At 37.7% G+C, this 17180-nt stretch overlaps 1 protein-coding gene across 1 annotated transcript; it reads left to right on the forward strand.

Moving 5' to 3' along the window:
• The first annotated feature begins 16070 nt into the window (after window positions 1-16070).
• On the forward strand, window positions 16071-16607 carry LOC133227408 (P antigen family member 3-like). Its single transcript, XM_061381828.1, has one exon. It carries the CDS (start codon window positions 16133-16135, stop codon window positions 16490-16492), a length of 360 nt encoding a protein of 119 aa, XP_061237812.1. The 5' UTR covers window positions 16071-16132; the 3' UTR covers window positions 16493-16607.
• Window positions 16608-17180: the final 573 nt, after the last annotated feature.

Consider the following 17180-nt stretch of genomic DNA (forward strand, 5'->3'; position numbering starts at 1 on the left):
TCACTTTCTGTTTCCTATATAATTTTAAAGATGCACATAGAATAAATAATTATGAATTTATGTTTTGGGGAACATGTGTATAAAGGTGTAACTTATGAAAACAACAAAAAAGGAGGACCACAGGTTTTGTAAGCTATTGAAGTTAAATTGATATAAATTTGAATTAGACTGTTATAATTTTAGAATTTTAAATGTAATCTCATGGAAAACAGAAAAAAAAATGTAGCAAATACACAAAAGAAAACAGAAGTGAATCAAAACATTTCATTATGACAACAAACAAAGACAAAAGGAATCAGTAATGGAGGAAATAAGAAACAAAAAAAATACCAAGCATATATAGAAAATAGCAAAATGGAAGAAATAAGTTCATCCTTAATCAGTAAATACTTTAAATGTAAATGAATTAAAATATCCAATCAAAAGACAGAGATGGGCAGAATGAATAAAACAAAAATAAACATGATCCAACTGTCTTATGTCTAAAAGAGACTTGCTATAGATCCGAGACAACAAATAGGTTGAAAATGAAAGGATAAAAATGCATTCTATGCAATATTACCCAAAGAGGGCTGAGTAACTATATTAACATGCTAATGTGCTTAGTTGATCAGTTGTGTCCAACTCTTTGTGACCTCGTGGACTGTATCTCTCAAGACTCTTCTGTCCATAGGATTCTCCAGGCAAGAATCCTGGAGTGGGTAGCCATTTCCTTCTCCAGGGGATCTTCCCAACCCAGGGATTGAACCTGGGTCTCCTGCACTGGAGGCAGATTCTTTACCATCTGAGCCACCAGGGAAGCCCCCAACTATATTAATACTTCCATGCATTTCTCTTACTCAACCTGACTATATCTGCAATGTTTATTCAAATGGAATAAGACCTATTAAGTGAACACACCCAGAATTTTCTACTGTCTCTGTCTTTATTTACTTTCTTTTCCTCATTGATCTTCGCCCACCAAATATAACATTTCATGAATGGAACTTTCTTTTTCTGCCTTTCAAGACCTAATTCAAAGCTCAGTCCTATTGAAATGTTCCTGCAAATTCCAGGAAAATACCTCTCAATGCTATCTTCTAATACTGGCTTATACTTTGACTTTAGTACTGACTGAATTCTATCCAGATTCTAAATGTGAATGTTTAACATGTTCTGGTTTTTACTTTTTAAATTTATTTTTGGCCCATGGTTCACAGCTTGCAGGATCTTGGTTGTCCAATCAGATGCTGAACCTGAGCACTGAGTCTTAACCACTGGACCACCAACGAATTCCCTGTTCCGCCTTTTTATTTTGGATCTTCCACTTAACTGTGCAAGCGTGGGCAAGTAGGTGAATGTACTTACATTTAAATGTCTTTATTTATAAAAGAGTATCTAATTCAGAGCACTGATGTGGGGGTACTACATGCCTACTCTAGAGTCTTCTTCCATATTAAGTTAGCTCTGCCAAAAAATGTCTTATACAGATGATTGCATGCTAGTAGGTAGGTCTAGCAGAATTTGGAACTGTCATTGCTTTAGATACAAATTATGATGCCTACTGAGAGAAAGCTTGGGCACCTACCAATGTAGGAATAGCTACTCTAACCACAGTCGAGTTTGTCACTTGAGCCTAGAGCCCTGACGTGAGTTCTAGTCTGTGGTCCAAAACTCTTACTGCTGTAAAGGGATACAAAAGGCTAGGATGTTTTCTGGTCACAAAGATTTGAGAAGTCAGACATCTTTCTGGCCAACTTTAATAGGATTAGTGCTCCCACTTCTTAATTTTAAATTGAGTAGGAAGGCATAGAGATTTCCTACACAAAGATTTCCTATAAACTCCTTCTGCTGTTGTTCAGTCACTCAGTCATGTCCGACTCTGCAACCACATGGAATGCAGCATGCCAGACTTCCCTTTCATCATCTCCCAGAGCTTGTTCAAACTTAGTGATGCCATCCAACCATCTTGTCCTCTGTCGTCCCCTTCTCCTCCTGCCTTCAATCTTTCCCAGCATCAAGGTCTTTTCTCATGAGTCAGTTCTTCACATCAGGTGGCTGAAGTATTGGAGCTTCAGCTTCAACATCAGTCCTTCTAATGAATATTCAGGATTGATTTCCTTTAAGATTGACCAGTTTGATCTCCTTGCAGTCCAAGGGACTCTCAAGAGTCTTCTCCAACACCACAGTTCAAAAGCATCCATTCTTTGGCATTCAGCCTTCCTTATGGTCCAACTATCACAATCCATACATGACTACTGGAAAAACCATAGCTTAGACTAGACGGACCTTTGTTGGCAAAATGATGCTGCTGGGTTTTAATATGCTGTCTAGGTTTGTCATAGCCTTTCTTCCAAGAACAAGCATCTTTTAATTTCATGGCTGCAGTCACCATTTGCAGTGATTTTGGAGCCCAAGAAAATCAAGTCTGACATGTTTCCACTGTTTCCCCATCTATTTGCCGTGAAGTGATGGGACTGGATGCCATGATCTTCTTTTTTTGAATGTTGAGTTTTAAGCCAGCTTTTTCACTCTCCTCTTTCACTTTTCATCAAGAGGCTTTTCAGTTCCTCTTTACTTTCTCCCATAAGTGTGGTATCATTTGCATATCTTAGGTTATTGATATTCCTTCCAGTAATCTTGATTCCAGCTTGTGTTTCTTCCAGCTCGACATTTCATATGATGTACTCTGCATATAAGTTAAATAAGCAGAGTGACAATATATAGCCTTGATGTACTCCTTTCCCAATTTGGAAGCAGTCTGCTGTTACATGACCAGTTTTAACTGTTGCTTCTTGACCTACAACAGTTAAAGGCACACAATTTGAATATAATATGCCTGTGTGTGTGTGTGTGTGTGTGTGTGTGCTTAGTCACTCAGTTGTATATGACTCTTTGTGACTCTATGGACTGTAGCCAGCCAGGCTCTTCTGTCCATCAGGTTCTCCAAGCAGGAATACTGTAGTTGTTTCCCATGCCCTCCTCCAGGGGACCCTCCCAAACCAGGGATCGAAGTCAGCTCTCCCACATTACAGGCAACTTCTTTGCCGTTTGAGCCACCAGGGAAGCACAATGTGCCTAGGCATTGTATTTTTGGCGTTCATTCTGCTTGGTGTTCTCTGAGCTTCCCATATCTTCAGTTTGATCTGTGACACTAATTTGGGGATATTCTCAGTTATTATTACTCCAAGTATTTTTTTTTCTCTATTTTGCTACTGATAGTCCCACTATGTATATGATACATATTTTGGAGCTGTTCCAAATTTCTTAGATATTATGTTCCACTTTTTCTCTTTGTTTTTCAGTTCTGGAAGTTTCCATTGACATATGTTCAGAGATTCCACATTTGTGTCTTGTCTACTAAGGGGATCATTGAAGATATTCTTTACTCTGACTGATGTTTTGGATCTACAGCACTTCTTTTTCATTCTTTTTAAAAATTTCTATTTTATATTACCTATCCTTGCATGTTGTTTATTTTTTCTATTAGAGCCCTTTTAGCATATTAATCATAGTTATTTTATATTTCTGGTCTAATACTTCCAACTGATACTGCCATATCTAAGTCTATTTCTGGTATTTGCTCTCTCCATAATTAGGTCTCAGTTTTGGTAAGCCTATGCCCCTGGATTGTGAACTTCACCCTTCCTTAGGTGGAACAGAATGCCTGGAATAGGCTGGAACTGAGTGTTTCTCATCTCCACATATGGAAGGCTAAAGGGAACTGGAGTTGAATATTTCACTTCCCTAAGGTTGGTTAGGCTCCGGAAAAAAAAAAAAAAATCCAGTATGTTAGACTCTGGTAAAATAATTTCTCTTGAACTCAGGCCTTGTGAAGAAGAACTAAATGCTCTGGAGTAATTCCAAATAACAACTTTTCCCTTCCCCTGCTGTTGTCTACAGTGATTTGTTTATTATAGTTTAGATTTTCCAGCAGTGATTCATGGAAGAATTTTTGTTTCAGTCAGTCAGGATTCTCTGTGTTCTCCTGTCTATCTCTCCAAGTTTTAGGACAGCAGTTTGCCCTGTGACCCCACTTCTCTAAGTGATCTAAGAAGAACTGATGACTTTTAAGTTTGCTCACTTTTTTCATTGTTGTTAGGGTGAAATGGTGACTTCCAAGCTCCTTACATGTCAGACTGGAAATCAGAAGTAGTAATCCTTCATATAAGATGTTTCCCAGCACAGAGAAATTCTTTATTTGGTATATATTTTCTAAATTAATCCTCTTTCTATGCTCCCTGCCTTTTTATCATTTTAAAAAATGCAATACTAACATATATTCATATTTGAATTTTTGCTCTCTTCAAAATTATTTTACTTATGGAACTTTAGCCCCATTCCCACCTTAATGCTCAGGATGTGATATGCTCAAATTAATGTCTTCACAATTGTTCTCTGACAGGTGAGTCCTAAGAGAGAGGAAGTAGAGAGAAAGTACTCTGATTGGCTGAAAATATGGTAACTCAAAAAAAAAAAAAAATGCTGCCCAGTTTTCTGTTTAGTGTAGACCTTAGGCCCTCTGTCAAAAAATTATGCAAAATAAAGAACAAAATACAGAATATCATTCAAGAGCCTCATAAGAACATGCATGAAGATTATTTATTAGAAGAAAGAAGAAACTCTTTTTTAAAAAATGGTTTTAAAATAACGGTAATCCTATTGACCATTATTAATAGAATTCAAGAAAAAAAAAAATACCTTGAAAGAGGAGAAGAAATTCCATCAGGAGAAAATAAGATGCCAGCAGGAAGATTTTTAGAGAGGGAAGATTGTCCCCTTTAATGCTTGGCAACTAAAACTGTTCCTAGCAGAAGTGCATGAAAGAAGTATTCTGCCAAGCAAACATTTCTCTCAGATCCTAGAAGTAAATTGATGCTCAGTCCAGGTGTTTGAGGTTGAGAAATTTTCATATTTTTCTCTGCTTGCATAAGTATTTTAATGGGAATTTGGGGGAGGCAGAGTCAGGGACTTCTAGCTAGTTGCCTGTATCCATAAACTTTCTCTTTTAGTCCTAAACAGTATTTTCAGGCAGAAACAAATGTTTTTATCCAGTGAAGAACATGGATAAGGATCCAGAAGTTTCAGGGTCAGTGGTATTTGGGCTCTAGCTTCCTCCTTCACACCGTTACTGTCTACTGAGGACAGACTGAGGTACTGAATCTGTTAGGCCAGATTCTAACAACTTGGATAATTAAGAATTATTAAGTTATTTATTTATTTAAGTTCATTAATACATTAAGGTTTAAGATGTATTTTCCTCTCTAGATTAGTGGGGAAACTTCTGAGGAGACGGCGTTTTGGGCCAAGTACATTGGGTCTTAGATACTGTATCTGTGAAACTATAATAGCACTACCCTTGTCATACCTATTATCAAAGGTATTGTGAACACAACTGATATACAAATAATTGGGGGGAAAAAGAGTGAAACACAAAGTATCTTTCTTTGGAATCTTGAATATGATGCTAAAATCAAATTATAAGAAGATACTCAGCCTATGAATTCTAAATTCCAAATTACGCAGTCTGGTAAACACATCAAAAGTAAATGGGATGTCAGGAAACATTTTTCTTCTCATAAATCTAAGTAATACAAATATTCAAAATCTGATCACTGAATGAAAAAAATGCATGCTGAGCAAACTGTGTATTCTCGTCAATAAGAAAAAATTAAATCCAAAGGAAGTAAACAAACAACAGATTTTTCTCTAGTATGGATTGTATTTTCCCATTGCTTAAATAATAAGTGACCATTTCTGGATCTGGTTTTGTCTGTGACTTTAATTATTACAAGACACACTGTGAGAAAAGAAGTGCAGCACAAGGATTATCAAACCAAAGCAGATAGCTTGAAAACCTACCTCCTGTGTAATTGCCTTGGATGGAAAACAAATGTCAATATCAGTAAAAATGATACATGAAATCTATAAATAAAGTATATAATTCTCACATCTTCATTTCACAACTCATTTCTCTGATTTGGGTAACACTATTTTGGTCTCTTTCCATTTTGAATTTCTTATACTTATGTCCATGCTTTGACTCTAAACAAATATTTTTAAAGATATAAGTAAATTCAGTTTTTCTTGTTGCCCTCAAAGAAATTAAGTGGTAACAATTCACAACACACATTCTCAAAAATTATTCCTTTATTAATTTTTCTGTTTTCAGAAAACAGACTTCGCTATTAGAAATAATACCTATTTTTGAAACCTCAGTTTCAAGCATTTGTTTTATTTCCACAACCACTTATTTTCCCATTATTTAATAATCAAGCTAAACCTTCAGGCAAGGAGATACCAATTACTTCTAATTTAAGATTTTAAGGCTATAAGATGAGATCTTCTCAAGGTAACATAACACTTCACTGACAAAATACAACAGTTTTTGAGTGTAAATCAGTGCCTTGTTCATATGTAATCATTATATCTAAACTTAGGATGAGTTAGACATTCAACCATATAACTATAGTCCCCATCTTTTCTTTTTTTTTCAGATATTCTCCTTTAGAATTTGGTCAGAACATATAGACTATATCCCACAGTTTTATCTTGAATGGGATTCTTCAATATTTCCATTTATCTTGGTTTCATTTTTAAAGTAAGACATTAAAATCTTTCATGTGGCAGAGTATGTTTAAGTCTTAACTGATTTTTCCTATGCACCAGGATTTTCTTTTATAATCTAAGTTTTTAATTTTATGTAAGTTTTAGATTTTATTTTTGCTTTGTTCTTATTTGGAGGTGTTTGTGTGTTTTCTTTTAACCCTAATAGGGAAAAGAAAAAAGAGGTATGAGGTTAAAGTGCATGTTTATGAAGCCTTAGTTTATAGGAATGCAGAGAAGGGGATTATTCAGAGGGAGATCATATGCACCCATCTTTTGTAAAGAGGACTGTAGGTTTTCATACTTTTTAAACTAAAGAATACATTTAATGTTACCTCGTTAGGAAGTGATGGGGACATGATTAAGGTCTCAGGTGTCCTAAATGTCTATTGACAGATGAATGGATAAACGAGGTGTGGTGTATGTATATATATGTGCGTGCGTGTGTGTGTGTGTGTGTGTGTGTGTGTATGTAATGGAATGGGGCTTCCCTGGTGGCTAAGTGGTAAAGAATCTGCCTACAATTTCTCTTCAAGAAAATTAGAGATACCAAGGGAACATTTCATGAAAAGATGGGCTCAATAAAGAACAGAAATGGTAGGGACATAATAGAAGCAGAAGATATTAAGAGGAGGTGGCAAGAATATGTAGAAGAATTGTACAAAAAAAGATCTTCACAACCCAGAAAATCACGATGCTGTGCTCACTCACCTAGAGCCAGACATACTGGAATGTGAAGTCAAGTGGGCCTTAGGAAGCATCACTAAGAACAAAGCTAGTGGAGGTGATGGAATTGCAGTGGAGCTATTTCAAATCCGGAAAGATGATGCTGTGAAAGTGCTGCACTCAATATGCCAGCAAATTTGGAAAACTCAGCAGTGGCCACAGGACTGGAAAAGGTCAGTTTTCATTCCAATCCCAAAGAAAGGCAATGCCAAAGAATGCTCCAACTACCACACAATTGCACTCATCTCACATGCTACTAAAGAAATGCTCAAAATTCTCCAAGCCAGGCTTCAGCAATACGTGAACCGTGAACTTCCAGATGTTCAAGCTGGCTTTAGAAAAGGCAGAGGAACCAGAGATCAAATTGCCAATATCTGCTGGATCATCAAAAAAGGAAGAGAGTTTCAGAAAAACATCTATTTCTGCCTTATGGACTATGCTAAATCCTTTGACTGTGTGGATCACAATAAACTGTGGAAAATTCTGAAAGAGATGGGAATACCAGAACACCTGACCTGCCTCTTGAGAAACCTGCATGCAGATCAGGAAGCAACAGTTAGAACTGGACATGGAACAACAGACTGGTTCCAAATAGGAAAAGGAGTACATCAAGGCTGTATATTGTCACCCTGCTTATTTAACTTATATGCAGAGTACATCAGGAGAAACGCTGGGCTGGAGGAAGTACAAGCTGGAATCAAGATTGGTGGCAGAAATATCAATAACCACAGATATGCAGATGACACCACCCTTATGGCAGAAAGTGAAGAGGAACTAAAAAGCCCCTTGATGAAAGTGAAAGTGGAGAGTGAAAAGTTGGCTTAAAGCTCAACGTTCAGAAAACTAAGATCATGGCATCTGGTCCCATCACTTCATGGGAAATAGATGGGGAAACAGTGGAAACGGTGGCTGACTTTGTTTTTCTGGGCTCCAAAATCACTGCAGATGGTGACTGCAGCCATGAAATTAAAAGATGCGTACTTCTTGGAAGGAAAGTTATGACCAACCTAGATAGCATATTGAAAAGCAGAGACATTACTTTGCCAACAAAGGTCCGTCTAGTCAAGGCTATGGTTTTTCCAGTGGTCTTGTATGGATGTGAGAGTTGGACGGTGAAGAAAGCTCAGTGCCGAAGAATTGATGCTTCTGAACTGTGGTGTAGGAGAAGACTCTTGAGAGTCCCTTGGACTGCAAGGAGATCCAACCAGTCCATTCTAAAGGATATCAGTCCTGGGTATTCATTGGAAGGATTTATGTTGAAGCTGAAACTCCAATACTTTGGCCACCTAATGTGAAGAGCTGACTCACTTGAAAAACCCCTGATGCTGGGAAAGATTGAGGGCAGGAGAAGAAGGGGACGACAGAGGATGAGATGGTTGGATGGCATCACGAACTCGATGGACATGGGTTTGGGTGGACTCCAGGAGTTGGTGATGGACAGGGGAGTCTGGTGTGTTGCAGTTTATGGGGTTGCAAAGAGTCGGACATGACTGAGCGACTTTACTGAACTAAACAATGCAGGAGACATGGGTTCAATCTTTGGGTCAGGAAGATTCAGTGGAGAAGGAAACGGAGACCACGCCAGTATTCTAGCCTAGTGAACCCCATGGAGCGAGGAGCCTAGCAGATTACTGTCCATGGGGTCACAAAATAGTCAGACATTATTTAGCAGCTAGACAACAGTCCAATGGAATACTACTCAGCCATAAAAAGAATGATATAATACCATTTGCACCAACATGGATGTTAGTAGAGAGTATCATACGAAGTGAGGTCAGAGAGATAAAGACAAATACCATATAGTATCACTTCTGTATGGAGTCTCAAATACGACACAAATGAACTTATCTATGGAAGAGAAACAGGCTCAAATACACAGAAAACAAATTTGTGGTTGCCAAGGGGGAGGGGAAGTGGAGGGATGGATTGAGATTTTGGGATTAGCAGATGCAAACTATTATATATAGAATGGAAAAACAACAAAGTCCTACAGTATAGCACAGGGAATTATATTCAGTATCCTGTGATAAACCATAATGGAAAAGAATATGAAAAAGAATCACTTTTCTATATACCAGAAACTAATGCATTATAAATCAACTATACTTCAATAAAACACATTTTTTTTTTTAAGTCTTGGTTGTCAAAATAGTTTAGAGTTAGGCTACCAATTACTTTGCTATGCTACTACCAGTTTGGATGAAAAGGTTGAAGGCTACTGATGATTTTTTTTTAATGAAACAAGCCCAATGATATGTTTGCCTCTTTGTCTGAGCTCAGATGTTTCAGGGTGTAAACAAGTTTCCTTCCTGGTTATGAGGTAAATATTTTCCTAAGTGTCTCCAAACCTTTCTCATTGGAAATAAGGATCCCTAGACAGGAGTAAGTCTTAAGGTCAAAGCAATGGGGTAATGATGAAACAAAAGCATAGCTCCAGAGTTCAGAACATCAGAGACCTGTACAGGGACAAATAACACATATCAACAATGAAGCTATTAGGAATCTAACGTTGCCTGGATCTGTAAAATTATTGCAGTGACATCTATCTCAATGAAAAGGAAAATAAAACACCAAGCACTGAGTGGAAAAGCTGAAAAAATAAAATAAGCAGGTCTTCTGATTTGCTTACTTTATATTGTATCAAACCCACCCAGAAATGACTACTGTGACTAATAGAACCTGAAGACTTGGAGTGGGGAGGGATATGCAAAAAACAGTGACAAATGAACATTTTCTGCAAGACTAATCTATGGCAATTGAAGGAGGATATACAAGCAACATTTTTAAAAGTTCATAAATATAATAGGAACATACAGGGATCATACCTGGTGGTCTAGTGGCCAAGATTCTGTGCTTCCAATGCAGGGGACATGGGTTCCATCCCTGGTCAGGGAACTACAATCCCACATACTGCATAGCACAGCACCCACCCACCCCCCAAAAAGGAACATACAAATAATCTGGTGATCCTCTTACAATGTTGAATATTTAAATAAATACACTTATTCATCATTTATTTGATGACAAAACAAGGTACTGTACAAAAAGAATTGAATGAAACTTCAATTTTCTACCTAAATCAGAAATTACACAGATAACCTATGAGAGAACTATAAACAAAATAATATTGAACATTAAAATGGCTAGTTCTTCTATTGTAACATCTCTTGGTTCAAAATCTGCCTATTGGCTCTTCTTCATAGTAATAAGGAACTGAAACCTCCATGAATTAAAAAAAAAAAATCTCTCTTGGTTTACAACTATTTCATTTCCAATCCACAAAATAATTTTTTAGTGTTTGTGCCCAAATTAGAATAATCTTTATTATTTTTTCTATGATCTTATCATGCTAGAAAGATATGCAGCGATCTTAGTGAAAAGATATTATACCTAAACAAAACCAGAATTCACTAATAGCCATGCAATTTAATTTCATTTCCTCCCTGTACACCAAAAGTTATAGCTATAAAATTAAAAAACTTCTCTCACTGAAAAAGTTTTCTTCCTAGTCACTGTTTACTTTGCACATAACCCGGAAAAGATTGTTGGCTGCAATTCTTGCAGTGTTACTAAAATATTTCTTTAGCGTCCCAAGCTAATATAGTGTATATGAACAGATGACTAAGACAGAATCTGAATTCTCATATTGTTCTTTACCACATGCATACAGGGATTCAAAATTTGGCAGGTTTTAGTAAACAATATAACTGTGTATGAGTTTTGGTTCTCTTTACGCCACCATTCACAATTTCCCCCTTGTTTCACATTTAATTAAATTTCCTAATTCAAGTTCATGTTTGTTCCAAACCATAGAATTCCAGTTATAATTCATGTATTTTGGTAAGAAATTAGAACACATGATCTATAAGCACATTTTCCATCAATTATGTTTGTCAACAGCTATTGAATAATACTTAAGCATTCACTTATCTGAATTTGAAAATCTAACTCATTAGTACTGAAACTCTTAAAAACCGAAGTTTTAAGTAATTCATTTTCTGTCTCAGTTTAAACCTTTAAAAAGTTCCAAAATATTTCTGAAGTAAAAGAAAAACTTAGAAAATTCACATGGAAATTAGTTACTGAAGGTTTTTAATCATGTGAAGGTGCTATGTTTAAGGGAATAAGAAGTTTTGAATAAGTATCTAAAGTTTTGCTTCTGAGCTCAAAGTAAATCTTGCAATAATTTTTCATCACCAGCTTTCAACCTAAAGCAAACCCAGAGAACTGTAATATAAATAGCTTCAAGGATTACCTTTGGTTATCAGGAATTATTTCTTAGGATAATTCTAAATAAATTTTCAATATTTGTGCCTGACGTGCAACCTATAAATGTAGATCTATTTCAGTTCAGTTCAGTCGCTCAGTCGTGTCCGACTCTTTGTGACCCCATGAATCACAGCGTACCAGGCCTCCCTGTCCATCACCAACTCCCAGAGTTTACTTAAACTCATGTCCATTGAGTCGGTGATGCCATCCAGCCATCTCATCCTCTGTCGTCCCCTTCTCCTCCTGCCCCCAATCCCTCCCAGCATCAGAGTCTTTTCCAATGAGTCAACTCTTCGCATGAGGTGGCCAAAGTATTGGAGTTTCAGCTTTAGCATCAGTCCTTCCAAAGAACACCCAGGACTGATCTCCTTCAGAATGGACTGGTTAGATCTCCTTGCAGTCCAAGGGACTCTCAAGAGTCTTCTCCAACACTACAGTTCAAAAGCATCAATTCTTTGGTGCTCAGCTTTCTTCACTTTGCAATTTAAAAGTACACAGAAAAAATAAGCAAATAAAAATGTTAGTTATTAATTATATATATTTTTGAAAAGCTAAACAGAAAAGAGAGTACACAAAGAATGCTAAATAATGTAGCCATGAAACACAAATACATGCCTTGTTTTTTTCATTTTCAAGATGCTTTCTCAGTTCAGTGGGCACTTTTTGTTTCCCTCTGTCTTTCATCAATAACCATAAATGTTAACAATATTTATGTCACCAAAATTACAATCTAAGAGAATAGGGAGATGTGTTTCCTCCCGAGAAGAGCATTCCCCTGGGTAGCCCCTGGTCCCAGAAGGATCCACGGAGCAGACGTGAAGCTAACCCCACATCCTGCGGCAGGGCTGCCCAAGTCAGACTGTGGATTCTTAATTGAGAGATAAACATTCAATTTCATAATGATTGAAATTTGATTGTCCTTTTTTATGTAGCATTATAAGGTGGCAGAGTGGTAAAGAATCCACCTGCCAATGCAGGAGATACAGGAAATGTAGTTTTGATCTTGGGGTCGGGAAGATCCCCTGGAGGAGGAAATGGCAACCCACTCCAGTATTCTTGCCTGGAACATTCCATAGATAGAAGAGCCTGCCAACTACAGTTCAAAGGGCCACAGAGAGTTGGACTTGACTGAGTTACTGAGAGCACACACACACTGTAGCAGAACCTGATAAAAAGCAGTTAACTAAATCATCTATTCTCTTGATTCTTAAACTTATTCATCAAGAAAACACAGTAGATAATGATTAAATAATTTAAAATTTGAGAAAAAAAATATATATACATATAGGTATATGTGTGTGTGTGTGTGTATATATATATATAATATATATAGTACAAAACTAAATGGCCAAAGGATTAACTAAAAGATGTGAAAGTGTTTATTTCTGGAAAGAAAAAAATGGGGCAAGGATGGTGGGTTTGGGCCACTGCTTTTACTTTTAGCAAACCTAATAGAACTATTTTATCTTTTACATGATATGAGTATATAACCGATAAAAAATAAAAACTATAAAAATAAACAAATTAATGCTTAAAAAAAGAAGCAACAGGCCCAAAATGGAGTCACTTTTGCTAAACCACAGGTCAGCAAACCAAGACTTAAAACCTAATCTAATTTCAATTTCAGGCTCTCCCAGGAGGTAAAATTTAACAAATTAACCTAGAATTACCTGACCAGTATTAGTGAGGTAATCCACCCAGTAGATCCTTCTATCTCCTATAGGAAGATGACCTTGCCTTAAACAACTATTCTTTGCTAGAACTTCCTTTTCCCACCTCCTTCTGCCTATAACAACTTCCATTTTCTATAGCTCCTTAGAGTTCCTTTCTATCTGTTAGATGAGATGTTGCCCAATTTATGAATCACTGAATAAAACCAACCGAATATTTAAATTTACTTTGATTTTGCTTTTTAACAGACTTGATGGCAGCAGTGAGATTGAAGAGGACTTCCAATGGTGTCAGGGACAACAAAAACACAGGTGTTACCTGCAAACCCGTTTGAGTTCTCTTTCTTGCCATTTCCAACAGCCATGGATAATTTCCTCCAGGTTCTGAGCTATAATCTCTTTTCATCAAACTCCTTATCTATCTTTTGAGTCAGTTCCCCATTTGACTGGAATCCTTAGTTCCACATTGAGAACCACTGATTGGTCAGACCATATTCCCTCATTTGATTGGAAACCCCAACTCTTAGTTCTGTCCCCAGATTCCACATTGGAAATGTCACGCGAGTGCATGTTCCTGGTTCTTTGTCTTGTCACAACAAAGATTTGGAGCGACGGACATTAAAGCCCTTGGCGCATCACAGCTCTTGGGTCTTGGACAAACCATGTTATAGCTCTTAGGCAAATCAGTGTTACAGCTCTATTTTATTTAGAAGATAGCAGGAGAGAGAGAGGGAGAGAGGGAGAGAGAGAGAGAGAGAGAGAGAAAGAGCACACGCACGCAGGAGAGAGAGAGTCTGTGAGAAAGCGCTTTGGCTCCTCCTTTTATATGTTTTTTCCTCCACCTGGGCCTGCCCTATGCAAATTGGGCTTAGCCAGGAGTGCTGTTTGTTCTGCCTGAAGTCTTCACTCTGGCCCTCGGACCTTCCTTTGATCTTCCTTGTTTTTTAGCCACCGCCATTTTGGACTCCTTTTCCCTATTCTACCTACCTAACAGAAACCTCTGGGTTTAGTCCAGTTTCCCTGGTTTTTTGGAATCCTTCCTAGATTTCACACTAGGAACTACTGTTAGCAGCTGTAGCTGCCCATCTGTTTGGAATCAGTCCACAGTCCCCATTCTTTAGGGTCTGCTTGTTTTGTTTTTTCCCCCCAAATCTCAGTGGCACATTGGGAATTGTTGGTGGTGCACCCAGAGCCTTCTCTTGGCCAAGTCAAAGTAACATCTCTGGTTACTGCTATATATTACGGTGTACATGTTTGTTTATCTTGGTCTGTGTAGATAGAAGCTACATTAATGGGAATCAAAAAGCCACAAAAAAATCAGTGAGCACTGATTGAGCATTTAAAAGCTATTTGGATACTTTCCACCTAATCCAAAGAGTCCCATGTTAGGATAAGTTGGTTACAGAACAAGTTAGATAGACACATGTCACCCACCAACCTCAAGAAAATTACCATGTAATGAAATATATTGGGAAATTAAAATTTCCCAACGCAGTGGTACAACCCTTTTAGGTTTTAATTTGGCACCAAGAAATCCAAAGACTTAGCTAAAAACTTAACAGATAATATTTTTAATAGTTTTAGTTTTAAATAATTAAGAAATTAATAACAATTTTAATTTTTAATAATTTTAAGCTCCAAAGAGTCAAGCAAGGCACCTCCAATATATATGTCTATTTTACATCTAAGAATAATGGTTCCAGAAGTTATACGCGTCTTGTTGCTGTTCAGTCGCTCAGTCATGTCTCACTCTATATGATCCCATGGACTGCAGCACACCAGGCTTCCCTGTCCTTTACTATCTCTCAGAGTTTGTTCAAATTCATGTTTCTTGAGTCGGTGATGCCGTCCAACCATCTCATCCTCTGTCGCTCCCTTCTCCTCCTACCCTCAATTTTTTCCAGCATCAGGATCTTTTCCTAAAAGTTGACTCTGCATCAGGTGGCCAAAGTGTTGGAGCTTCAGCTTCAGCATCAGTCCTTTCAATAAATATTCAGGGTTGATTTCATTTAGGATTGACTAGTTTGCTCTCCTTGCAGTCCAAGGGACTCTCGAGAGTATTCTCCAACACCACAGTTCCAAAGCATCAATTCTTAAGCAAGTGCTCAGCCTTCTTTACAGCCCAGCTCTCGCATCTGTGCATGACTACTGGAAAAACCAAGCGGCAAGTGCTGTCTCTGCTTTTTAGTACAATGTCTAGGTTTGTCATAGCTTTGCTTCCAAGGAGCAAGCATCTTTTAAATTCATGGCTGCAGTAACCAATGCAGTGATTTTGGAGCCCAAGAAAAGAAAATGTTACTGCTTCCTCCACTTTTTCCCCTTCTAATTGCCATGAAGTTTTTTCATGTTGCGTTTTAAGCCAGCTTTTTTACCATCCTCTTTCACCCTCATCAAGATGCTCTTTAGTACAAGAATGTAAACAAAAGTCCACCAAATCAGTGGACTTACAGGACTCTCCAGATCACCCTCAAAGGTGGGAACCCATGTGGGTTTCTGCCAGAGTTGGTAGGACTCTGAGGGAGTTTTCATTTTCCCCTTAGTCAGCTAAAGGGAAACTGAAAATTCTAATTAATGAAATCTTTCCTAATTCTGGTAGATAACAGAGCTACACTCTCTACTTTAAGCTTCACTTAAAACTTACAGATGGGAACCTGGGAAAACTGGCAAAAGCTGGCTAGTGATGAGAATTCTCAATATAGTCAGCTCTCCTGGATCTCAGTCCCTAGTTCTCAACAGAAAGAGGAAAATAAATGTCCTTTGTACCCTCTTTGGACATACTTCTTGAGTCTAAGCGATGATTTAATACTGCTGGAAGGCCTGAGACAGGTTTGTTGATTCAGTCCCGGTTCTTTCTCACTACTTGAGACTCACCAGGGAGAAATATGAGTGGGCAAGTCGCATCAACATTGGGACCTACAAAGCAAGATTGCTCCCAGGTGGATGAACCTGTGGTTGACCAGCAGCCCAGTGTTGAGCAACCTCAACAAGAGGAACCACCAGCTGAGATTCAGGATATCACACCTAGAAAGGAGGAAGTACATGGACAGGATCCAGTGAATCGTGATGAAGAAGAGGCGAAGGATCCCTTTGAAGATTCTGGCCTGAAAGCTGATCTCCAGCAATTGGCTGTGGCAAAGACTGGGGGTGAAGGTGGAGATGGTCCTGATGTCAGGGAGCAGTTTGCATCAAATATAGAGCCTGTTGAAATGCCAGAAGCAGGTGAAGGGCAACCATTTGCTTGAAAGAAGATAAACTGAAACCATCTATGCTGTTCTTATGTTGTGTATTTGACTATTAAAGTTCGGTCAATAAAGTTTCATTTTCTACTTGCAAAAAAAAAAAAAAAAAGAATTTTTCTGTTTTTCAGTAGTTGGTCAAATTAAAGACTGATACTCAGAATCTAACAGAAAAATTTTTTGGCCTTCTTCCTCAAGCTAAAATAAAACTATGTACCCATAGGGAAAGAAAATCTTTCTAAAGCCTTTGTGGAAGGATTTACTAAAACATTCCAAAGACAAGCAGCTCTAAACCCACAGAACATAGAAACCTTCTGATTTCCATTTTAGTTGGAAATCTCCCTGATATAAAAAAGCAAATTAAAGATAATGTGACTGGAAGAGTGGAACAAGCTATGATGTCATTTAAGTTGCAAACCAGTTATTTGAGGAATTAAAAGCAATTGTCCCTATAGTCGTGTCCAAAGAGTCGGACACGACTGAGCGACTATCTGATCTGATCTGTCCCTATAGTACAAATCTTTGCAAAACCAGAAATGCAGTTCTAGAAACAATTAGAGTCCACCTACCTTTTTAAACAATTATCCTCACCTATTCATTCCCTGCTGTCTGCCTGCAGTGCTGGTACTGGGGGTTGATCCCTAGGTTGGGAAGATACCCTGGAGAAGGAAACGGCAACCCACTCCAGTATTTT

This window comes from Bos javanicus, chromosome 16 (genome assembly GCF_032452875.1).
Source record: "Bos javanicus breed banteng chromosome 16, ARS-OSU_banteng_1.0, whole genome shotgun sequence".
In the NCBI taxonomy this organism is placed as follows: domain Eukaryota; kingdom Metazoa; phylum Chordata; class Mammalia; order Artiodactyla; family Bovidae; genus Bos; species Bos javanicus.

Bases quoted from the DNA above. Each gene is read 5' to 3' on its own strand.
- LOC133227408 (XM_061381828.1), top strand. From the start codon at position 16,133: ATGAGTGGGCAAGTCGCATCAACATTGGGACCTACAAAGCAAGATTGC.